The sequence below is a fragment of the Elaeis guineensis genome, chromosome 11 (genome assembly GCF_000442705.2).
Source record: "Elaeis guineensis isolate ETL-2024a chromosome 11, EG11, whole genome shotgun sequence".
In the NCBI taxonomy this organism is placed as follows: domain Eukaryota; kingdom Viridiplantae; phylum Streptophyta; class Magnoliopsida; order Arecales; family Arecaceae; genus Elaeis; species Elaeis guineensis.
In genome coordinates this window covers 16,250,177-16,276,652 of record NC_026003.2, presented here as the reverse complement: position 1 = coordinate 16,276,652, position 26,476 = coordinate 16,250,177, and the positions used below count along the sequence as shown (strand labels likewise).

At 39.7% G+C, this 26,476-nt stretch overlaps 1 protein-coding gene across 2 annotated transcripts in view; it reads left to right on the top strand.

Moving 5' to 3' along the window:
- Positions 1-440: 440 nt before the first annotated feature.
- Positions 441-26,476, top strand: part of LOC105061538 (uncharacterized) — a 63,666-nt gene continuing 37,630 nt past the window's right edge. For both annotated transcript variants that reach the window (XM_010945619.4, XM_010945617.4), the window contains exons 1-3: positions 441-638; positions 781-839; positions 929-969. In XM_010945619.4, coding sequence (XP_010943921.1) covers positions 555-638; positions 781-839; positions 929-969 — 184 coding nt within the window. In that variant the 5' untranslated portion in view covers positions 441-554. The remainder of the gene's footprint in view (positions 639-780; positions 840-928; positions 970-26,476) is intronic.

Below are 26,476 nucleotides of genomic sequence, written 5' to 3'. Positions count from 1 at the left end.
ACGGCCATGGGGGGAAGAGGGGGAGGGGGGCATGGTGGTTTATCGACAGCAGGGCATTGGATGGAAGGGAGTCAGCGTAGGTGGAGTCGTCGGGAAGAAAGAGGTGTGGAAAGAAGAAATGCGGATAGGGCCCGCTATTTTTTTTTTAATATAATGATTTGAAAGTGCCATTCTGAATGGCATTTTTAAAAGTATCATTTTGAACGATGTTTTTATTTTTATTTTTTTTTTATTTCGTGTAGATTATGGAAGTGTTATTGATTAGATCAAAAAATATTATTTTTTTATAAAAATATTATTTCAAATAATATTTTTTTTATATTAATTAATTTGATAAATAAGTTTAAATCTGTATTAATTTGATAAAAAAATTTAAAAAAATTATTATTACGGTAAAGTACTCGTGAAGCGTCCCGTGGGTTTATTAGCCTGCTGCGAGTCCGTGGCACTTCTCATACAAGTTTCCCAGCCAAATTTGCACGCGTTTACTTGACCACCATTGCCTATAAATTCCACGCGCCCCACTCCAAAATCGTCGTCAGATTACTTCCACGATGGAGAACGTTGGGGTTCTGCGAGAGTGGTTCGGCCGAGTAGACTCCAACCACACCGGCAACATCACCGCTCCTCAGCTTCAGGTTCTCTCTCTTCTGCTTCTCCTTCCCCCTCTACCAAAACCCTAATCTTTTCCTTTGGCCGCCTTTCTTTTCTTGCCCTAATCTAACTTTAGCCCTCAATTTTTTTCCTTCTACATGTTTTGGTTCGAAAATCGGTGATCAGAGAGCGCTGGCTGTTGGAAATCTCGATTTTCCTCTCTCCATCGTTCAGCAGATGATCAGGTTTTCCTCCTAATCTTTCACTTCAAGAAAACACCTATTTTTTGATTTCATGATGTGGAGAACTTGGTCTGATGCTTTGGGCTTTGCAGGATGTACGACTTTGATAGAAACGGGACCATGAACTTTGAAGGCGAGTCTTGTAACTCTTCGATCATATATGCATTTTTGTCGATTACTCTCTCCGTGTTTGCTTTTTGTTGTTTGTTTATATAGATTGTTTCGGTTATGTGACGTTGATAGGCAGTGATAGATGGTTTTTCCCCCTAATGGATGCCATCTGATAATATTTTGCACTCGTTCATTGTTTGCATTTGTGTTAATGTCAGAACAGTTTTAGGTATACAGGTTATCCATGATGGTAAATCATGCTATTATAATTTAGGAAAGGTAGTTTTATACCAAAGCTTTGCTTCAATTGACATGCAGAGCAGTTCTTTCTTTCATGATTGCTTTTTCTGTTGACCCAAAACACATCAACGTCCCAATGTGTGTCAATGTATTTGATGTCGTTAATATAGCTTGGTTCTTTTCTGATTTGTAATTTACAGCTATTTCAATTCTAAGGCTGAGCGATGCTAAATATGGCCTACGGTATCCCCCGCAACCCCCTCTCACTGTGAGTATGTGTGTGGTTTTCTTAGTCACATGGGACTGCCAAGCCCCTAAGCAGCCAACTCTATCATACCATCCACATTCCTCCCATTCTTCAGCACCTTTCAGCAGATCCAGATAGCCCACAAAAAAATTTCTTCCCGGTGAATATAGGAGATCTTGAACCATCTCAGATGTCAGCATCTAAGTATCGTGTATTATAGGAGATCTTGAACCATCTTCATAGATCGTTGCTTGGGCATTCAGTTTGCTAAAACTATTTGATGCGCTCTCACATCCTGAGCTCTGGTTTTCCATTTATTTACCATTTGTGCTTGATAATCCTCCCAACTGACTTTTGCATAAGCCCTTGATAGCTTTGGAATACATTACTTTTATGATCCAACCCAATGAAATATTCCAACAAGCGAAAGCCATCACAAATGCCCTTCACATGCTCTCTTAATGTCCAATCACATTTCATGCATTTTGTTTTAACTTCTTGACATCCATGGTTTAGTTCATAATCCAGCCTGTTATATAATATGTTCTGTACTGGCTTGGATCTAGGATAGTGCACCAGCAAATGAATGGTCTCTTCGTCATGCCTTTGATGCCTAAGGCACCAGGCATTAGACAACCTTTAGTGTCTTTGTTGCTGGGTCAATGTCAGTAACATGTTATGTCCCACATTCTATAGGAAGTACCTGATCCTTGGCCTGATAGGATCTTCCATAAATTCTTTGATATTATGTCCTCGACATTATCTTTAAAATGATTCTCTTTCTGATTTGCTTAAAAATAAGTGGATTGAGCAATGTTCATCATATGGGACGTAGTGTACCATACTAACACCGGACCGAGACTCGATATGATGTGTATTAACAGAACCAGCCCCGTGTTGGATGCATGGACACTACCAGCATAGTATAAGTATAGAGTCCGGTATCAAGATTGTGAATGTTGGGATTGAGTTAAACTATACTTCTAAGATGGATCCATATTCATCCAATGCACATGATTGTTTGAATCCATGTTTGAAATGGGAATTATGACGGGCCTCCATGCCATGATGAGAAACTTTAGCTATATTGGCAACATCCTATTTCCTCTCTCTCTATCTCTCCCCCTTCTTTTTGGCTTCGGTTATTAGTTTGTATGATGGTCATTATTGAGAGTTAAACATCTGCAGGATAAGAAGCTTCATTCTAAAGTCTATTTTACTTTTAAAAAAATGTGGAAACATAATTTAGCAATTTAATATGTTCACTTTATTTATCTAATTTGATTGAGAATTGATGCTTGAGTAAGCACTGCATCTTTTGACATACAACTTTTTTTGTTTTATGATCTGGATTGGGAATTTAGCAAAATATCGATGATTATTTATCTTTTGTTTGCAAAAGGTTCCAAGTGGGAATGCTAGAATGCAATGTTAACCTTGTTCACCAAGCTGACTTGTTGATTGGGTTATTAAATAATTTCACTGCAGTATCTCAAAATTGATGATGCTTGAGAATGTAGTGCATCATTGGAAAGCAACCTTTGCAACTATTGAACTTTCAAATGAGTAGTTGATCAATCTTGTTGCTGTCTGTTTTGCTTTACTTGGAATTGTAATTGAATATGGCATCTAAACTTCTCAAGAAGCCTGTTATGGTTTGTTGATGCATTGCATATGAATTTAATGTTTGCTATTTTTGAGCAAGCATGCCAAATCCCCAACTTTAGTTATGTAGCATGTCAAGTTCTGAAGATCAGGTTATGCTATGGATTTATAATGAATCAGACTAGAGTGCTACCGTGTGTCTTGGCTGTCGAGCTTTTTTTCTTTTTGGTTAGTCGTAGAGGTTATTTTCACTTGTTTCAAAAATTGCAGTCTTTGTTTGTTTATGTTATGAAGTGACTAGGTCCATTTTATATAATTTCATGGTTCTGGCAATAAATTTAGTTTCAATAAGCATAAACATTAATTGTCTGCAAGTTGTGGTGAATTTTTGGCATATACTTCACGAGGAGTTATTTGAACCAAAACCACAGTGAAGAAGCCTTGCCAACTATTTGGCTTTGTTGATTTCAGCCACACTGTTTTTGATAAGTTTGACAAAATCACCTTGACAAAACTTCTGTCCATTTCGTTTTTGGCCTTCTGTTTTCTTGTCAATTCTAGGTGACTCTCCATATAGTAGCCTCTAGTTATAGTATGACATTCTCATATGATCTTTATCAATTCACTGCTTTAGCCTCAATTGGTGCAACTCTACTTCTTTTGATATACTCATATTCACATATCCTTTTTTTCACTATATACTTATCACATCCCAAACCCAATGTATAATAGACGCCGCATTCCTGCTGGGTGAACTATATAAGCATGCAAAGCTACCAATCAAATCATAATAATTCAGAGCAATAATGATAGTTCTTCAATCTTCAAAAAATTAATTGAATAAAGATCCAATTAAATCATTTCCATAAACAAATATCTCAGGTTGTGTTTGGTAGCTGGCAAATTATTTAGATTGTTGGTAATTTAAAGTGGGCCCATTGGATTACTGTGTTTGGTATGCTTTTTGGGTGGCAATCTAGATTGCCTTAACAATCTGCATTGACTCTCGGGAGGCATTCTAGATAGCCTTGGGGAGGGGTGACTATCCAGATTACCACTTTTTGGGAATGTTGCAAAAGAATTTTTGGATAAAATTATCCCTAAAAAAAAATCACACAAAATTTGCGGCTCCTGTGCCCTCGTCCCGTCCCCCTTCCCAATGGCTCCTCGGCACTCGTCCCCACCACCCCCACAGTGCTGCCCCCTGCTCCTTGATCCAGAGGCGACACATTCTCTAGGAAGCAAATAAGAAAAAAATTAGGATTTTTTGCCATGCCTTCAAGGGAGAAGACTGTCGGTAGTGCTGGCGGGAGAGGCGAACGAGAAGGAAAGGAGGTGCACTTTTGGGGGGTGAGAAAGTGGCCATGGCGGTGGTACGTGGCGGAGATACAGGATCTAGGGAAGAAGAGCTGTGTCTGGCTCGAGACCTTTAACACGGCCGAGGAGGCCACCAAGGCCTACAATGCCGCCACCTGCGAGTTCCGCGGCCCTAAGGGCAAAACTAACTTCCCCTTCTCCGACCTTTGCCCCAAACCCAACTCCCCTTTCGTCACCACCATCGATAGCGGTGCGACTCCCACACAGTCCAAGTAGCAGCACCATCGAGTCCTTCATCCGGGCGGGTGATTTAACATTTGAGAGTTTATTCCACTTAAATCTAGTCACTGCCCGCTTTTAGCCTCGACGGCTTCTTTTTTTCCTCTTTTTTTGGTCTCGAAGGCTTATTTTGCTGTCTTCATCCAGCCAGGGTCGAGAAGTAGCTCTTGATCCGAACCAACGGGGACCAAGCACTGGCAGTGGCGGTGACGACGATGCCTCCCTTCCGACGGGGACTGTCGGGGGTGGATCGCACCACCCAAGGCGAGTTGAGGCTCCGGCGGAGGAGCTGCTGTACGACAGCGATGAAGTGCTCTGCAGGGTCAACTGGCGATGCTGTGGCGGCTTGAAAGTTCCGATAGAAGCTCACTTGCTTGGTCATCGCCTCCTCCATCGAGATCCGTTGCCCCGACCACCCAATCTTGTCCTCCACTGCCTCCCCGCAAAGCCTGCACAGCCACCACCCCGCATATTGCTCCTGCACTCACGTGATGTATCCCGGCATGCACTCCATCAGCCCAAAACACTTGCATGCTGCCACTTCCACCACCTCCATCTTCTCTTCCCCTGCCGCCGCCTTCCCTCTCATCACTGTCGCCAACATCCTTTCTGATCCCAAATCCAAAAAAAAATTTGGGATCTGGGCCGATGGATGGGAGATCCAACTCAGTGTTGTAACCTATCAATTGTCAATTTCTTTCTGATTGATGAAAGTACTTATTCATCAATTAAGAAAAAAAAGGAAGAGCACCAAGACAAAATTATTGGAGATGTTTTGAGAATTTGATTTCACATAACCGTAATTTGATTGTCATACCAAACATGTCAGTTAAGATTCTCAGTAATATTACTACAATATTACCTGCATGTACCAAACATAGTAATCAACATTACTGGCAATTTAATGGTGGCAATTTATCTTGAAGGCAATCCACATTACCTTACAAGATTATCGGGCGATGCACCAAATGCAACCTCAAAGTAACATGAGTCATAATATTCCAACTAATTATTATCATTCAAATCGGATATAATATCCAAAACTAAATTGAACTAAGCTAAAAGACCAGATGACTCGATTATCTCTAAGCAATCTAGTGCATTCTCTCCAGTCCTGAGTAATCATGATTTAGGATTTGAGAAAATAAAAAGAAAAAGTAGTGAGCTACGCTAGTTCACTAAACAACATAACACATCAAAATAGGGCCCAAGCATGCGAAACACAAATAATCATTTGCATAATATTGATTAGGAAATAGGAAGAAATGAATTCTCCAATAATACAAATATTTATTTTCAAATTTTATTTTTTTATAAACTGATTATAGATCCAGCATCAGGCTATGTCCACATGACCCAATGGTGTGTGTCAAATAATTGATACATGATGCACAAAATGTTAACTATTCTATTCATTGGTGGCTCGGTGACGGTGTTGAAATAATTTCTCATATTGCAAGTTGATAGGTCGGACATATAATCTGTATTGGTGGGGCCAGATTAGAGCGATGCTGAGAATATGTACAAAACAAATTTCATAAATTACCCTGTGAAATTATACAAAATTCATCTTACAAGAATATCAAAATACATGACATATTTTAGAACAATTATGATAGTAATAATAGCATACTTGATCCGCTTAATCAAACATAAAACAGATATCATAATCAAATTTAATAAACTATTTATAATTTTCCAAACATCATTAGAAAGCACACTTTGAAGTATTAGGTTGCTTACATCTTCACATTTCAAAATCCCACTTTAGTTAGATGGGTCAGCTTCACCTATTCAATGTCATTAAAATACAATTAATTTTTATTATTGTCTTATAAACCAAGCAAAGTTAAAAATTAAGATACGAGTGGGCATACGGCTTCATGCTGGACAAGGATGTAGAAGGACAGGGCTAGCAGGATGATAGGGCCCAACAATTGGATTGGTCCGATCACACTAATTCCATCAGATCAAAAGTTAGATCCAGAGTATAGGTGGTTCACAATGATTGAGGATGGTCAGATTTAGTGGGATCCAATAAGGATCAGGTTGTAGGCCAATGCACTACTGGGTGGCCAAGGGTCAGGCCCCTTAACGGAGGTCAACACAGGTTACAAGGGAGGGACCTATTGAGGTCACCCATCATCTGGAGATAGATAAATCCTAGGAAGAGAGAGAAAAGAAGAGAGAGGAGAGAGAAATAAAATGAAAGAAGGATAAAGAAGAAGAAAAGAAGAGGACAAAGAAGAAGAGGAGGACCATGGCAAGTAACCGTGGTGGTGGTCGACAGTCGGAAGATTGGCGACAAGGGGCCACCGGTGGCCAGCGATAGGGTGGTCGGCAATGAAAAAAGAGAGGAATGACCAGAAAGAAACAGGGGTTTCGGCATGTTTCTCCATATTTCCGTGGTCCCCGATAGAGGGGCTTTGCTGACTGCTGAGAACAACATAGGGAATAGGTCTCCTTCTCTGGCAACAAGTGCTGGAAGTGGAGAAGGTCAGAAAAAGGAAAATAAAGGGGTTTTTTCGGATCTGAAAATAAGGGATAAATGGGGTCTCCTATCCTTGGATTTTTCTGGCGAAATCTCGACCAGCAGCGGGGCTTGTGAATGAGGAAGTGAAGAGAAGAAGATTAAGGGCCTTATCTAGGATACCGGCGAGGATTTGGGTGTGATTTCTGGCAGCTACAGTGAGCCCAACTGGTAGTTTTCCAAGAGAAGAAGAAAGAGAGTGATGCCTAGGTAGTCTCTGATGATGGGGAAGAACTAGGGTTGGGGTTCTTTAAATAGGAGTGGAGGATGGGCTTCCCTAGCCTCCAGCGAAGTTCATGTTGGAGGACTCATTCTCCTCCATCCATATTTACCAGAGGACTGGCTGGATATGGGGACGTGCCTTTGGGCCGCATTTTTGGTCCTGGGCTGGGCCAGAAGGCCAACCCAATCTACATGGGGCTGTGCCTCACAATTCTAACCTTAATATTATCATCTTTTTCTCTCTCATCGAATGTCCAAAGGCCCTCTTTGTTGTCAAACACCCTGTTGTTGTCTTTTGAAAAGTTTTACTCTGCTCAAGGGCTTGCACTTGACACCCAAGAAGCTCCTTTGTCATATAGAGGAATGGGGAGGCTGAAGTGGTGCAAATACACCTTACTAATTAAAGTTAACTTTAGCACTATTTGTTTCTTTGCATTTTTAGTTAAAGTTGGTAAGACTTGTTGTTACCAATTTATAAACATATACTATATGTATGTATATGAACTACACGCACACATGTGTGCATAGAGACTTATGTAGTTTAGATTTAAATAGGGTGTTTTTTCCTCTCAAAGTTTTTGGCTTTTGTTTTTCCATTAATCTACTGTTTTATTGAGTTTTAGCAGTCTTTTATTTATATATGTTGTCCAAGCTGAGCGGCCCATCTTACTAGTGGATTTTTGAGTCCGACTATGAGAAAGATTATTGTCTAAGGTCCTACATTAGATCCATATGGCCTAAAAAGAGGTTTTGGGTCATTTCAATGTTGATTGCTTCCTGTGTAGTATTCTGTGGAATTACAGAAATTACTATCTCTTAGAAGTACTTAGCTATCATTTGTTTGGAAGATGATGATTTTAGTATTACAGAGTTTTAAGTTGCTTAGAAGTCCTTTATGGAGTCAGATTATGTATATTAGAGTCCAAGGCTTGTAATAGGTCAATCTGGAGTCCTTCTAGAGGTAGCAAATATTGTTTTGGAGTTGTTTGATGGTAGGAGTGGTAATGTATCACGTTGGGCTAGGGTCCGCTCAAGTTGAGTCAGTTCGGGTCAAAAAAATTCAAAAACCATACCCTACCCATTTATTTTATGCAAATCCATACCACCCGCTGACCCATTTAAGTTTTCACTCATTTGTGATGCATAAATTAAAAAGGAAGGCAAAACATGGTATGTAAAGATGACAAACAACAAAACCAAATTTAGCTTAAATTATATGATCATAATCACAATAATCTTAGAACTTCAGGATATATGAAACCATAAACTAAACAATAAAACTAGCTAAAATTCAACTTCAAAATTGCAAGATCTCATGGCCTGTCCTATCCATCACTCTATATAAAATTCCCATTTCTCTAAAACTGAATTGAACCATATGGAAACAATTAGAAACTGATGCAGTAAAAGGAGAGGACAACAGGTATTGACAGATTATAGGCTAGAAGAAAGGGTTAGGATTAAAGAAGGAACAATTAGGGTTTTTAGGAAAACCTCCAGATTCGAAAGTTTATTGATAAATGATGACAAGAGATGGCTGCAAACCTATGTTACAGCACTTAAATACTAGGGTTACAAATGTTTCTTTTAATCCCAACCATAGATTAGCTACTTTAAATTGTAGCCATTGAAAACTATCAAAATAAGCCTAGAGCTACAGTAACCATGAATAGTAATGGAACTACAGTAACCTCATGAACAGTAACGGAACTACAATAACCTGTGATAGTTATTTGCTATATTATTACAGCAATTAAAATAAATAATCTATTTAAAGTTGAACCCTAAGCTCCTGCATCAGAAACCTATCAACTATATCGGGTTTGGGAGCCAGTTGTTTCCCAACTAGGCCACCCTAAGGGAACCATTAGGTCCATTGTCCAAAACCAACCATTTATAATCATGTTTATTTTAGGTTAGCTTGGCATTGGCCTAACTTTAAAAGACTCCTCCAAGTCCATTGATTCATGTGGGTTGGGTGCAGTTCAGATTTTGCCCCATATAGGAAGGTCTATAATAGCATTCTGGAACCATTGACCCAGTGTAAACATTTTTGTTTGCTAGATCACTAGTTCATGGTTCAACTACACGTCAACCATGGGTCAACCAATGGGCAAGTTGTAATATAATTTCCCATCTTAAACCTACCATCCGTCTTTTCAAATCCTAGACCTTGTCCTTGCCTCCCTTGGCAATGTTACACCACATCCTAACACCCAAGGATCATCGATATACGGTGGCTTTGAAGAAGAATCAGATGGGACCACCAAAGCTTTAAACCAAAGCCTAATGCTACTGTGGATGTGCAGATGGCCGATCGAGGTGAACAAAATGTTGTATAAGGAGAGCTGATTGAACCAGCTTTGAAGATATTTTCAAATGTGGAAGATCGTGCTATAGGCCAAGTAAAGCAGAGACGGCAATGTAAGTCATGTTGGGATAGGCCGAAAGGAGGTTAATAATAGGTCAAGACTGATAGGATGTGAGTATCAATCCAACAATTGCTATATAGTATCTATTCTGATGAACATAAGTAGTGGGAGGACAGTCGACATCAATTATCATAATCATTAGGAGTAGAGGCCAGACGTGGATGGCAGCCATCAGAGTGGACAATTACTATCTTTGAATATGAATAACTGGAACTGTATTTTATGAAGGAACCTTATGACATCCAACATTGATGAATTTTATTTTATCTTAGCTTTATTTTGTCTCGCACTTTACTTATCCATAGGATTCTTCCTTAGAAATAGTGTTAACTTAGATTTTCCCTACCATAGTCCAGGCTACAATCTATTCCCATCCATCTTCTTTGAATAGTGGTGTGATGGTGGCCAATATTTTTGAAGGTCTAGGCATTAGGACCCATGCTACTCTTGTATCCTCCCTTCAGTCGTCTTCTTTCTATTTGCTTAATGTTGGTGGCATGCCCACGAATCTATCTACCAGTTCTGCCATTGATTTGTCAAACAAACTTTCTAGCATGCCCATCCTTAGGTGGCAAGGAAAGCCTTGTAATCTGAATAAGTTTATTGGGATGCTCGATGGGATCATTGTATAGATGTTGTCAAGTCGAAATAAAAGGAGATCAATGAAGCAGCTACTAGTGGCCATCATGTTAAAGCCACTTATGAAGCGTTACATGGCATCTTCAGTTTCTATGTTGGAATAGGTTGAAACACTTGTTTTTGTTGTTGAGAGCTGGTATTATAAGTCACAACACGTTTCGATGTACATTGTGGTGAAATTAGCCAATTCTATCGTCGTGGAGGATGAATTGGCTTATTGATTATTACATCATGGAAATGTCAGGATTTGCAAGAAATTTGGTTGTCAAAGTTTCAGCTTGTCAGAAGGAATAGGCTGAACCTTATCTCATAGAGCCCTTAGAATTTATAGACCAAGGCAATGGGGAAGAGATCCTGCGAGCGAGTGCAGGAGCAGATCAGGCTGAATAGGAAATCAATGATGCTTTGGTCAACCTTAGGCCAATATTTGAGCTCGAGATGAGCTTCAGCCATCCTAGTTTGCAAATGACTTCTAAGAAAAATGTTAGTGGAATCATGCCGACACATGGTCTTGTCACTGGAAATAGTCATCCTTTTGGGGCAATAGATGTGGGACAAAGCCTACGCATATCCCTTTTTTGAGAGCTGGGAGGCTACCACCCTAGTGGATACCATGCCACCACCACCTCGTCATCAGGAACCACGCACACCAAATCTATGTACCAAGGAGCAACCTATTCTACTGTATCCACCGTACCCATAGGTTGAGGGCTAAGCATGACGATGGATCTTACACTACTAGATCCTCCACGGTTTCTACTTGCTCCTTAAGCTGAAGTCCCTTCTCTACCAAATCCTTCATGGTCTTCAATCAGCCAAGGTGAATTATATCCAAGTTCAAAATTAAATTGATGGATATGGTGTCAAATACATCCCATCATCCTCTTGATCGACTGTTGATGAGATGTGGGTGGCATTGTTTACGCCACATCCTTAACTCCTAACGATCACCATACACTTGGTGGCTTTGAAATAGATTGAGATGGGGTTACCAAAGCTTTGAGCTAAGGCCTAACGCTACTGTGGATGCCTAGATGGCCGATTGAGGTGAACAAGTGTTGTATAAGGAGTGCTGACTGAATTTTTCTTGAAGATATTCCCAAATGCAAACAACCGTGCTACATGACAGCTTTCGAAGCAAGCTAGCCAAGCAAGGACAGCGGGGAAGTGAAAGTGAAGGAGCTTATCTTTCAATAGAATCTGCCATCCACAGTGGCAGTTAGCACCTTGGTATTGAATCACTCTTCCCTTTTTGCTCTAGGGTGTGTCAAATGTAGTGTGTTAACTAGGATAAGAATTAAAGTAGGGAATAGCGGTAAGGCTTTCACCTGGGTGTGAAGGTGGGGTTGACTAACGAAAGACGACCAATGTAAGTGATGTTGGGATAGGCCGAAAGGAGGTTAATAACAGGTCAAGACCCATAAGGTATGAATATCAATTTAACAATTGCTACATAGTGATCATTATGATGAACATGAGTAGTGGGACGGTAGCTGGGATCAGTTATTAGAACCGCTAGGAGTGAAGGCCTAATGTGGGTAGCAGCTATCAGAGGACAATTACCATCTTTTAGTATAAATAAATGGAATTGTATTCTATGAAGAAACCTTTCAACATCCAACATCAATGAATTTTATTGTCTTAGATTTACTTTATCTAATACTTTAGTTATTGGTAGGATTTTACTTTAGAAGCAGCAGTAACTTAGATTTTTCCATAGTCCAAGCTATATCATATCCTAATCCATCTACCTTGAAGGCCAAGGCATCTAGGTTCATGCTACTCTCATGTCCTCCCTTCAATGATCCTTTTTTTGGCTGCTCTAATACTGGTGGCATGTCCGCATGCTTATCCACTAGTCCTATCATTGACTTGTCAAATAAGCTTTCCAGCTTGCCCATTCCTAAGTGGTGAGGAAAGCCTTTTGCCCTAAAGACAATGGCATGATGGCTCGGGAAGGATGTAACAACAAATCAAGCAATAATGGTGAATAATTGTTGGTGTGTTTGTGGCTTGAAGCTTTTGTTAGATGTATGCCCTAGAAGCCATATTGGCTGACACATGTACACATTCTAGAGGCATAATATTGTAATTAAATTTTTATATATTAATAAAATTTGAGTTTTTATCTATTCACATCTGTGTTTATTATGTTGTGAATTGTTTATTGAGTTAATGGATATGATAACATATATTCTCAAAAAGTTGAGAATTTGAGACATGTGTTATTATTAGTTAACTCATAAATTGCTTTCGATCATAGCATCATCACGGGGACGGTGATTGATCCGAAAAGATTGATGCGTGATCGCTTTCTTAGGGTAGATGATGAGTCTTGAATCTACGGTATGGAGACATTAGAGCGAAAGTACAAGTGTTTGTTAGGAATAAGGGTACTGAGTGTGACCAATCTCGAGTAGTCACAAGAGTATCTACCTTCTTGTCAGTGACATACTCATAGCTGCAGTAGTGTGTTTAGTTTTTTGATCTGAGGTGCATCGGCAATTCACCTTGAGGGTGCTGTAGTTTGACTACATCATAACTCAGTCTCCTAGTTATATGGAGCCTTGAGATGTATTTTGGTTGCAGTATGCATATTATAGGAATTGGATTGTACTAAAATGGGATCTATCTACCTCGGTAGAAGAGTAGTCCCATGCAGATTATGAGATTGAGTCCTAAAGTCCATGGCCATGGTAGTGTGAATGATGGAAAGGTGTTTCCATAAGGTTTCATATAGGACTCGAATCGATTGATTCTAACATATGACAGGGATAAGGTTTGACGAGTTATCCTTGATCTCTGTCCTGTCGGAACTCATGATAGAAGAATTGAATCACATGGTAACTGCACATAGAGAATCATTCTTTCAATTCTGCTAGCTTGCTACTACATATTGCTAGATGTCACTGGTGGATTGTGAGAGCTTATTAGGATCATACTAGATCGATGATCCTTGATGAGTATGAGTTAGAATTGTTCTAACCTATTGAAAGAAGTTTTAATGATGCTATGATGGAGATCATGGTATATCTCATTATCAGACAAATTGAATCTATGGGGTCACACAATAAGGGATTTAATCTTGGATTGATCCAATTAGACTTGTGAAGTCATAATTGGATTAAGTTTTGGTGAAATCCTATTGGGTTTAGGCACACCATGTTAGCACATGGTTAAATCCAAATTTTTTTCTGGACTTGACTTCTTATTGGATAAGATTTAGATCAAGTAAATTGTCTTAGTCGTAATCTAATCCATTTGGATTTAGGGGGCACTACATTGGGTGCCTCAATAGGATTGGGTCAAGCCAATTAGTTGGCTCATGTCCTCTTTTTCTTCCTTGACTTGATGCAAGTTTTATGGAAGGGGCGCATGCCAGCTCTGGATGAGATCAAGAGGGGCACACGCCTTGGCATGTTTCAGGTGTGCTCACTACTGGAATCCATGTGGAGGAATGAGAGAGGCACACGCCCCTTTCTGGTTTCAGCATGAGGAGAAGGGAGAGAGGGCACATGCCTTCTCTTAAACTTGCTTGGATGAGGACAAGTGGCTGCCAAGTGTTGGCGCTTACTTACCTATTTGGAAGGGATCACATACCATTTAGATCTGATTTTTTTGAAAAGAAAATCAGATTAAATGGAATGAGTTGTTATGAGATAACAACCAGCCATTTTATCCTGATTGGTTTGAATTTTGAATTCAAAGCAAGGGTCTATAAAAGGACAGCCTTTTAGGGTTTGCCAAGTGATGAAAATTAGATTTTCATAGTCTCTCCCTGTGTCTACACCTCTCCCTCTCCACCCTATTCCACGTCCAAGAGTTGAGCATCCCTATCTCCACACGCCTAAGGTTATTAGGCAAATCTTGTCTTGTACCAAGAAAAGGGGGAAGCGAATTCTCAAAGGTTGAGATCGTGAGGAAGATTAAGAGTTGATCTACGATCTAGAAAGGCTCACAAGAAGGACGATCCAAGGTTGATCCCGATGGATATCTGTAGAGGTCGGGCACGTACGCGGCTTAATAGCGAATCTCCTTCAGATCCACGAAAATTGGATTGCGGTGATCATCTACCTGCGCAAGGTGATAATGAGATTATCACAACCCCTTTGCATACTGAGTTCTTGCTTTAGTTTTCTGATTTAGATTTATGATCAATCGTTGCATCGGTTTAAGTTTTTGAATTCTGTTGCTTCTTTGATTAATCGATCCGGTATGCAACCCGATCCTTCAACTGGTATCAGAGCTAGGTTGTTGTGATCATAGATCTAAGTTAGATTTATTTTCGAATGAGATCTGAAGTTTTTAATAGATCTAAAAGGAGTTTTAGATTAAATCAGCATGTTTAAGACTAGATCTAAATTATATTTGATTTATGTATGCATATTTGGTATGTAGATCTAGGTACACATATGAGATATATAGATTTAGTTTGTTTTGAGTAGCCTAGTACTCGGAATGGGTACATCATCATGGTCGTTTGGTCATAAGAGGAAGCATGGATTAAAGTTTCTTTCTTGTTTAATCGACGGGTTCTCTTATGGCATATAGGGGTGCCGCTTGTGATGTCTCGTGAAGAAGAACAGCGAAAAGAGGATCTTTTGTATGAGATACATCATAGATCTAAACTAGACTTATTTTCAGATGAGATATGAAGTTTGTTGATCTAAAAGGAGTTTTAGATTGGATCAGCATGTTTTTATATATATAAGATATATATACTTGCATATGAGATATGTAGATTGAATCATGCATATAAGATATGTAGATTTAGTTTGTTCTGAGCAGTCTAGTATTCGGAATGGGTACATCACCATGACCGTTCGGTCATAAGAGGAAGTAGAAATTAAAATCTCTTTCTTGCCCAATTGATGGATTCTCTTATTGTGTGTAGGGGTGCCACTTATGATGTCTCACGAAGAAGAACAGCGAAAAGAGGAAAAACTTAATTTTTTGCAAAATCTTAGATCTAAAAATTCTAGGATCTTTTGCTTATGATGCATGTTTAAATTTAGATCTTGTTAGGTATAAAATACCCACAGCCAAAACCCCCAGCGGAATCGACGACGGAACAGAACAGCTCCGCCCGGACTCCTACGGGAGCCGGGCTCCACCACCGGCATCGACAGCAGCTCAGCTCTGCCCGGACTCCTACGGGAGTCGGGCTCCGCCTTCGACTTCGAGCATCTCAGCTCCGCCCGGACTCCTACGGGAGCCGGGCTCCGCCTTCGATATCAACAGCAGCTCAGCTCCGCTCGGACTCCTACGGGAGCCGGGCTCCGCCTTCGACTTCGAGCAGCTCAGCTCCGCCCGGACTCCTACGGGAGCCGGGCTCCGCCTTCGATATCAACAGCAGCTCAGCTCCGCCCGGACTCCTACGGGAGCCGGGCTCCGCCTTCGACTTCGAGCAGCTCAGCTCCGCCCGGACTCCTACGGGAGCCGGGCTCCGCCTTCGATATCAACAGCAGCTCAGCTCCGTCGGACTCCTACGGGAGCCGGGCTCCGCCTTCGACTTCGAGCAGCTCGGCTCCGTCCGGACTCCTACGGGAGCCGGGCTCCGCCTTCGATATCAACAGCAGCTCAGCTCCGCCCGGACTCCTACGGGAGCCGGGCTCCGCCCTCAGTATCAGCTGCTGGTAAGCTCCGTCCGGACTCCTACGGGAGCCGGACTTCATCTTTAACTTTGATTGCAGAATGCTCCGCCCGGACTCCTACGGGAGCCGGGTTCCGCTTTCAGTATCCACTGCAGGTAAGTTCCGTCCGGACTCCTACGGGAGCCGGACTCCACCTACGACCCCAACCGAAAGGAGGACCCTTCCCGGACTTCTACAGAGGCCGGACTCCGACCGCTGCCGAGCCTCGATCAACAGATCTGCGCCCCTTGGCAGATCACAATAACAACCATGATCCTGTTCCACTTCCTGTAGCGGATTCTGCGCGGCTCCATTACTCTCTGACAGGCTGTGTCAACGGCCACGATTCTGCTCCGCTCCCTGCGGCAGGTGCTGCACGATCCCACTACTCGCTGACAACTAGCAGCAACAGACGTCGCTCCACTACCTGCAACAGGCCCTACGTGGCAGGCTATGACAATAGCCACGGGTCTACCCCACTACCTTTCGCAATAATTCCCCTGACCATGGACGGCCCACTACCAGACGGTTACGAACGTCGCCATCAATCCGTTGCCTCCTCCGCCTATAAAAGGGGGACCCAGATACATTATTCTTTAAGCTCACCTCTTATCTCAAAACTCTGCTAAATTCTCCGTTCGAGCACTCCATTCTTGTTGAGGCAGAGAACTGACTTGAGCGTCGGAGGGTCTTGCCGGAGCAACCCCACCTCCGGTTTAGACTTCCCTTGCAGGTCCCGGCGGCGACCGCGGCTTCCCCGACTCCAGCTTCTCCGGCGCAAGCAGATTTTTGCACCAACAGATCTGAAAAGATGTTTTCATATCTAAACTAGAAGTTTAATGATGCATATATGTTTTTGAAATATTGAAATTTGTGGCTGGCATGCTTGTGGAGTCGACTCGAGATCCTAGTGAGTCAGCTCAGTTTGCAGATGAGCCGACTCAGTTGTGCAGGTTGAGGCTTACAGATTTCTGTTCATCACAGTTGAGTCGATTTCGTCTAAGAGTTGAGCCGACTCACTGTGATGAGTCGACTCGGATCTAGGATGAGTCGACTCATGTCTGTGGATAATGAATTTGTATGAGATACAAAATGAAATGCGACTCGGATCTAGGATGAGTCGACTTATGGCTGTGGATAATGAATTTGTATGAGATACAAAATGAAATGTAGTTTAAATCTGAAATTGTTTTGACATCTAAACTAAACCCATGTTCATAATGCACTTAATTAAGAATTAAAACATAAAATTAATGAGATCTAAAATTGAGAATTTAAAATTTAATTTCATCGCATAAAACATGGGGTTATGGGTGTGGGTAGCTCAATTAGGTCTAGTTTGAGCGGTTGATCAAATCGAATCAAAATTTGATTAGGATTGGGACAAGTGTGCTCATGACCAACCCAATAGTTGTAGATTGGTCGGTTCGACTAACAATTATATATTGTCGATCAACTTAAAAAACTAATTTGGCTCAGTGGTTTAAGTCCGAGTCTAGGTTGATCTATTCAATTTTTATTGATTAATTGGTGTCTAAGACGAGTCTGGATTGTGGTTTTTAATTGGGATCATGCTTATCTGGCCATGAACAAATGGTGTCTAAGGCAAGCATCTGCAATCCTTCCAACGATCACACTTATCTGGCCAACTTGGGCGATTAAGTTTTGAATTGAGTTGCCTTGTGATTCGAGCTAGTCCATGCTACTAGGTTAGTCATAATATTTATGACTAATTAAGAATGAGACCTAAATTTAAAATCTCCTTAATAATATTATGTCGAGGGGTCTTCCATCATTATAGTGCTGTGCCCTCTCCGATGTTGACTGTTCTCGGTGGATATAGTGGTTCAGTTGCATCAGAGGAGAAGCAACCACTTTATATGCGGGGTGGAGATGGGATTGAGTCCAAGATCTATCAGGTGAGGATCCAATGATGGCTTTACTCGTGCTTAATGGTGGGTTTGACTTAACTAATGAATGAGGCTAAGATCTGTCAGGTGAGGTCTTAAGACTTAGAGATCAAATTTACTGTAATTTGCTTGAAAAGCATTGGGCAAGAGTTGTCCACCCATTGGTTGACACATTCATCAAGATCTGTCAGGTGAGGTGGTGTACCAATCGGTGGGACCGCAGTATCCACTAGGAATCTTAACTCGCGAAGGGATTTCAACTTTCTAACCCAAGGAGTGTTAGGATCTGAAAAAATAGTGAGAGCTCCATAGAATTAGTGGGAGCTAAGTTTGTTTTTAAAATATTTTTTTAAAAACAAACTAAAATCAATTACAAAAGTCTAACTAGAAATTTCTTCTCTATAAGAAGTTATCTGTCTTTAATAGTCTAGCTTGCATCTTTGAAATCAATCAATTGTTAGGTTTCAACTGTAAGGATTGGTTAAGGGACTTGAAAGGTATTTTGAGTTCTAGGAAGCTAGATTGTGTCTTAGATCAGAAAATACCGATAGGGATCTTGAAGAGTTCAAGAGACACACCTTTAGAAGATATGTCAGACTTGCTCGTGATGAAGACTAACCTAACGATTTTTTTACTATCAGTTGGGTAATAGACTCTGGTTCTAATGTACACTTGTGCACTTTAATGCAGGATCTTAAAGAATGTTGAAGGTTGATGTTAGGAGAGATAACCCTACGAGTAGACAATGGAGCAAGAGTTGCTGCTGTAGCCGTAGGGACTTATCTTCTTCGATTACCATCTGGTTTCTGTCTAGAACCAGGGATTGTTACTGTGTGCCTAATGTGAGCAGAAATTCGATTTTTGTTTCGTGCTTAGCACAGGATGATTATGAAATTAGTTTCAATAAGGACCATTGCACCATTTATTTTGAAAATAAAATGATTGCACGTGGTTACTTGATCAACAGTCTACCATTTGCATGTTAATGTAGATGAGTTAGTTAATTTATCCAAGCAAATTGTGAGTGCTGTTGGATCTAAGAGATCCAGAGATGAGGTTAATCTAAAGTACATGTGGCACCTTAGGCTAGGTCATATCGGAGAAGAAAGGATTAATAGACTAGTGAAAGATGGTCTTTTAGACTTGTTCAAGGATGAATCGATTCCAGTCTGTGAGTCCTACCTTCAAGGTTAAATGATCAAGCTATCGTCTGTAGGACACAGGAAAAAGACCACTAAAGTATTGGCTCTGCTACATATTGATGCGTGCGGCCCATTTGATGTGTCAATCAGAGGAGGTTATCTCTACTTCATCATCTTTATCGATGATTTTTCATGGCCTATGTTTCTTATGAAACACAAATTTGAAGCCTTTGAAAGGTTCAAAGAATTCAGATGTGAGGTAGAGAAGCAAACTGAAAAATCACTTAAGATAGTTTGATCAGATCGAGGAGAATATCTGAGTGGAGAATTTTTCGGTTATCGCAAGAAAATTACATAGTTCTCAATGGACTCCATCTGGAACGCCTCAGCTCAACGAAGTTTCAAAATGAAAAAATCGGATTCTATTGGATATGGTTCGATCTATGATGAGCTTCACCGATCTTCCTTTAATTTTTTGGAGACACGTTTTAATCTGTCAATTACTTAATTAATAGGGTTTTCTCTAAATCCATTTCTATCATACCATATGAGATTTGACATGATAAAAAGTCAAATTTTGGTTATTTCAGAATTTGGAGATGTCTGGTCTATGTCAAACGACAACAGGCGGACAAATTAGAGGCTAGATCTATGAGAGCTCGTTTTATAGGGTATCCAAAAGAGTCTTTGGAATATTATTTCTACCTTCTGGAGGATCACAATGTGATTATAAGTTCGTACGCCAAATTTTTAGAAAGAGATTTTATCCAAAATGGAGGCAGTGGAAGAAAAATTCAGCTTGAAGAGAGTTTCTAAAGAGCAACGAATCATAGAGTCTGTGGAATCCGTTCCACCTCGTAGATCTAGTAGGATCATATGTTCTCCTGAAAGATACATGGATATGTTGGAAGAAGATGTAGAGGAAACGTTTCTCATGGATAATATGGATTATGTTGATGATTCTAAAATCTATGATGCGGAATGTCAGATATCGACTCTGAGAAATGGTTGGAAGTGATGAGGTCAGAGATTGACTCAATATATACCAACCAGGTCTGGACATTAGTAGATCCACCAGTAGGAATAGTTTCTATTGGGTGCAAATGGATCTTTAAGAGAAAGATTGATTCAGATGGAAAGGTGGAGACCTTTAAAGCGAGGTTTATGGCTAAAGATTATAGTCAGTGCGAAGGCATGACTATCAAGAAATCTTTTCATCAGTTGCTATGTTGAAATTCATTCGGATATTGCTTGCTATTGCAGCAGCTCATGATTATGAGATTTGGCAGATAGATGTAAAAACTGCTTTTCTGAATGGATATCTTGAGGAAGATATCTATATGGATGGGTTTCACGTCCAGTGATGGAGATCACAAGGTCTGCAAGCTGCAAAGATCCATCTATGGACTAAACTAAGTATTTCGAAGTTGGAATACTCGATTCAATGATGCAATCAAATCATTTAGTTTCATCAAGAACGAGGAGAAATCTTGCGTGTTCAAGAAAGACAGTGGGAGGATTGTCACATTCCTTGTATTATACGTGGATGACATCCTCCTAATTGAGAATGGCATTCTCATGATGACTTCAAATTTTGATTGTCCAAAGAGTTCTCCATGAAAGATCTTAGAGAAGCATCCTATATTCTGGGAATAAAAGTTTATAGAGATAGATCTAAAAAGATGTTTGGTCTTTCACAGCAACTGTACATGGAGAAAGTACTGAAACGGTTCAACATAGAGAATTTCAAGAGGGGTCTGTTATCCTTCAGGCATGGAGTTCATCTCTTTAAGAAGATGTGCCCTAACATACTTGAGGAGATTCAGCGTATGATCAAGATTTCTTATACTTCTGCTTTAGAGAGTCTCATGTATGCTAGGCTATATACTTGATTTGATATTGCTCTTGCTGTGAGGATCACAAGTAGATAACGATCGAATCCAGATGAGGAGCATTGGATTGCTATGAAGAATATCTTTAAGTACTTAAGAAGGACTAAGGATCTCTTCTTAATCTTTGGAGGAGACTTGCGGGTACAGGGATACATAGATTCAGACTTTATGACTGACATTTATGATAGAAAATCTACATCAGGTTTTGTGTTTATATGTAACGATGGTGCGGTTAGCTGGAAGAGTTTTAAGCAATCGATTATTACAGATTCCATCATGGAGGTAGAGTACATCGCCGCATCGGAGGCTGTTAAGAAAGGATTTTGGTTCAAAAAGTTTGTTGCGGAGCTGGATGTGATACCATCAGATGTCGTTCCACTCTTCTGCTATAACAATAAGGCTATAGTATTTGCTAAGAAATCGAGGTCTCATCAGAAGTTCAAGCACATCGAGCGACGATTTCATCTCATTCGCAAATACCTCAAGAAATTTGTTGAGATGTAGAGAGTGGACTCTACAGAGAATGTGGCTGATCCGCTGACTAAACAGCTGAGCCAACAGAAGACTAAAGCTCACTTTGAAAAGATGGAGCTTAAGTATATGGTCAATTGGCTTTAAGTCAAGTGGGAGTTTGTTAGATGTATGCCCTAAAAGCTATCTGGCTGACACATGTATCCATTTTAGAGATATAATTTTGTAATTAAATTTTTATATATTAATAAAATTTAGATTTTTATCCATTTACATATGTCTTTATTGTGTTTGTGAATCGTCCATTGAGTTAATGGGTATGATAACATATATTCTCAAGAATTGATAATTTGAGACGTGTTATTATTAATTAACTAATAAATTGTTCTCGATTATAGTATCATCACGGAGACGATAATTGATTCGGAAAGATTGGTGCATGATCGTTTAGGGTAGATGAGTCTTAAATTTACGGTATGGGGACATCGGAGGGAAAGTGTAAGTGCTTATTAAGAACTAAAGTACTGAGCGTGACCAATCTCGAGTAGTCATAAGGATATCTATCTTCTCGTCAGTGACATACTCATAGCTGCAGTAGTATATTTAGTTCTCTGACCTGAGGTATATCAACAGTTCATCTTGAGAGTGCTGTAGTTTGACTATATTATAATTCGGTCTCCTAGTCATATGAAGCCTTGAGATGTATGTTGGTTGTAGTATGTTCATTGTAGGAATTGGATTGCATCAAAATGAGATCTATCAACCTCAATAGAAGAGTAATCTTATGTAGATCATGAAATTGAGTCCTAAAGCCCATGGCCATTGCAATGTGAATGGAGAGATGTTTTCATAAGGTTTCATATAAGACTCGAATCGATTGATTCTAACATATGACAGAGATAAGGTTTGACAAGTTATCCTTGATCTCTATCCTGTCGGGACTCGTGATAGAAGAACCAAATTACACGGTAACTGCACCTGGAGGTTCATCCCTTCAGTTCTACTGGCTTATCACTATATATTGCTAGATATCACTAGTGGATTGTGAGAGCTCATTAGGATCATGTTGGATTCATGATCCTTGATGGGTGTGAGTTGGAATTGTTCCAACCAATTGAAAGGAGTTTTAATGATACAATGATGGAGATCATGGTATATCTCATTATCAGATAGAATTGAACCTATGGAGTTACATAATAAGGGATTTAATTTTGGATTGATCTAATTGGGCTTGTGAAGTCACAATTGGATTAGGATTTGGTGAAATCCTATTGGGTCTAGGCACACCATGCTAGCACATGGTTAAAACCAAATTTTTTTCTAGATTTGATTTCTTATTGGATAAGGTTTAGATCAAGTAAATTGCTTTAGTCCTAACCTAATCCATTTGGGTTTAGGAGGCACCATATTGGGCACCTCAATAGGATTGGGTCAAGCCAATTAGTTGGCTCATATCCTCTTTTTCTCTCTTGATTTGGTGCAAGTTTTATGGAAGGGGCGCATGCCACCTCTGGATGAGATCAAGAGGGGCACACGCCTTGGCATGTTCCAGGTGTGCTCACCACTGGAATTCATGTGGAGGAATGAGAGAGGCACACGCCCCTCTCTGATTTCAGCATGAGGAGAAGGGAGAGAGGGCACACGCCCCTTCTCTCTCTTGCTTGGATGAGGAGAAGTGGTTGCCATATGTTGGCGCCCACTTATCTATTTGGGAGGGATCACATACCATTTAGACTTGGTTTTCTTGGGAAGAAAATCAGATTAAATGGAATGAGTTGTTATGAGATAACAACCAGCCATTTTATCTCGATTGGTTTGAATTTTGAATTCAAATCAAGGGTCTATAAAAGGGCAGCCTTTCAGGGCTTGCCAAGTGATGAAAATCAGATTTTCATAGTCTCTCCTTGTGTCTACACCTTCTCTCCCTCTCCACCCTATTCCACGCCCAAGAGTTGAGCGTCCCTATTTCCACACGCCTAAGGTTGTTAGGCAAACCTTGTCTTGTGCCAGGAAAAGGAGGAAGCAAGTTCTCAAAGGTTGAGATCGTGAGGAAGATCAAGAGTTGATCTACGATCTAGAAAGGCTCACAAGAAGGATGATCCAAGGTTGATCCCTGTGGATACTTGTAGAGACCGGGCACGTGCGCGGCTCAACAGCGAATCTCCTTTAGATTTACGAAAATCGGATTATGGTGATCATCTACCCGTGCAAGGTGATAATAAGATTATCACAACCCCTTTGTATACTGATTTCTTACTTTAGTGTTTTGATTTAGATCTATGATCAGTCGCCAGATCGGTTTAAGTTTTTGAATTCTGCTGCTTTTTTGATTAATCAATCCGGTATGCAACCCGATCATTCTATCTTAGAGTTTTGTCAATCCATGATGACCTAATTGTCCTTAATCAGAGTAATAAAGTAGATGAGGAAGTGGTGGGTTGATGGTCAATGATGTTGCTCTACTCCCTTCTTCCCTTTATTTAGTCCCTTTCTGCCTATGATTTGGTCTCGATCACCACAGTCATAATGGAGAAGAAGAAGAAAGTGAAGAAGAAATGGTATAAGCTGCTTGTCGGATTGAGTTGTTGATTGAAAGAAGTTGAGGTGGTGGAGGTTTCTTGCCAAGCATTGTTGGTGATCGAGTGTCAAGAGATGAGGAGAAAAAGAAAGTAAAGCAGCAAGGGAGGGATGATTAAGGACTTTTCTTCTCAGAAAGTAATTTTCTGGGAAGTTATTTTCTAAGAATAGGAATTCGGTATGTTTGGTTGACCATGGGAAAAAGTGATTTGTTGAAGAATGGCTTATGTTTGGTTAAGCACCCATTTTCTTGAAAAAATTATATAGAATACCTATTATAAGCTTAGTAGATATAAGACCATACATTTTTGTTCCTAAATTTTATGTAAATAATAATATTATATTTATATTAACATAAAAATAATATTAATATATTATAATATAACATTAGATTATAATAATTTATTGTGTTAATATAATACTAAATTATTAATATATATTATATTATGTTAATACAATATTAGTATTTTAATATAATAAATTTATTAATATATTAATAAATATAATATAATTATAATACTATATTAATATAAATACTATATTAATGTTAATAAAAAATTAAATTAGTATAAGTATTAAAATATAATAAATATTATAATATTATATTATATTATATTTATATAAATATTAAGATAATATTAATATAATATTGTATTATCATTGTTCAATATTTCATCTTAACTATCCATGATATTTTGCAAACTCTTAGCCGTAGATCTTAAAAAGGTATTTTGGGAAAGAAGAAAATACCATTACTTTTCATCGTATGGAAAGTTTTAAAACCCACCTCCTCCATGGATTTTTACTTTTCATGAAATGTAGGAAGTGACCTCTCATGGGAAGAATTTTTTTCATTCTTTCTTCTCTTAAAACTCCAACCAAATAAGAGACCTCTTCCGTACTTCCTAGAAATTGCCTCTTCCTCCCTCCACTACTCGTGAACCAAACGAGTCCTAAGAGTGACCGGAATGGGGTTCAATTCGGTAGTCTTTTTTGTACCTTAATATATTGACATGTGCCTGTCAAAAATGGTTTTACTGGGTTGTTTGGATGGTTGCGCTGCCCGGTTTGATGGGTTTCAGGAGATTCCAAGTTTAACCATGACCTGACCCATATATGTGTTCGGTGATGGGTCAAGCGGGTGACTAAACTCCGGCCTTAAAATAGGGTTCCATGGGGAGTGATGAATATGTGCATTATTTTAGGTTTATTCTGAATTATTTAGCTCCATTGTGAGATTTTCCTCAATCTTATCTCTCTTCTCTATCAACATGTTTTTCTTTTTTTTTAACCTTTACCTCTCCAATTTTTTTCTTTTGCCATCACTATCAATCCACCAGATGTTTGTTCCAATGTTAAAAGTTCATTTGTAGCTCTTACACTGAGGATTTGCATGTTATACACGTAAATTGGACTCCACAATGATCTTATGATCATACATCTAAGATTGTATACGCTCATGATCCTATTACCTGATCATCCCAAGGTCCATTTGTCATCATAATTAAATGTATTGGTTGATGAATTTTCGCTTTTATAAACCAATGCCTAGCAGAATTTTGATGGGACTATAAAAGATTCAATATATTTATACCCATAATTGTATGTGTTTCTTGTGTGTCTCTCAAAGACTTGGTCCGATACCTGGTGTGCACATGGTTGTTATGCCATTTAAACAAAAAAGGCAGATGATGCTTCATCAATTGATATTACACTGATTCTGAAAACAGATTTTTGGCTGCTTGCTTATGCATCATTTAATTAGCCAGAGCTTGTCTATGTATGCTTTAGAAGGCCTAGATTCACTGTATTGACATGATCTCATCTGGACATATACATACATTTACATAAACACATATGCTCTAGGCACAGACATTGCATACACAACTTTTGAACAATGATGAATATGAAAAAAGCTTGATCAATTAAAAAAAATTCGCATGTGATTGGATTTCTTAGTTGTTTTTAAGGATGTAAGTATCTTGTGCTGGTTTAGTGCTGCTTGGCATGATATTACTGTGCTGTGTGATGCAATGCTGGTGCTTGGCACACATGCAATGCATTGGCTTTTTGGCACGATGGTGTGCCAGGCACTGGCATGTATCCTGCATGATGGTGGTGCTGTCTGTTGGTGAGGCATTGGTATGGTATGTATGGTGCCATGCCGATCGGCAGGGGTGGGGCTTTCTAATCCATGGTTGTTTCATATATGAACAATTTTTTTTAATTTTCTCTGATTCAATGTTTAATTGGTATCTTATGCTGGTTTAGTGCCGGCTTGGCATGATACTACTGTGCTATGTAATGCCATGCTGGTTCTTGGAATGCATTGGCTATTTGGTACCATGGTATGCCGAGCAATGGCATGTAGTCAGCTTGGTGGTAGTACTGTG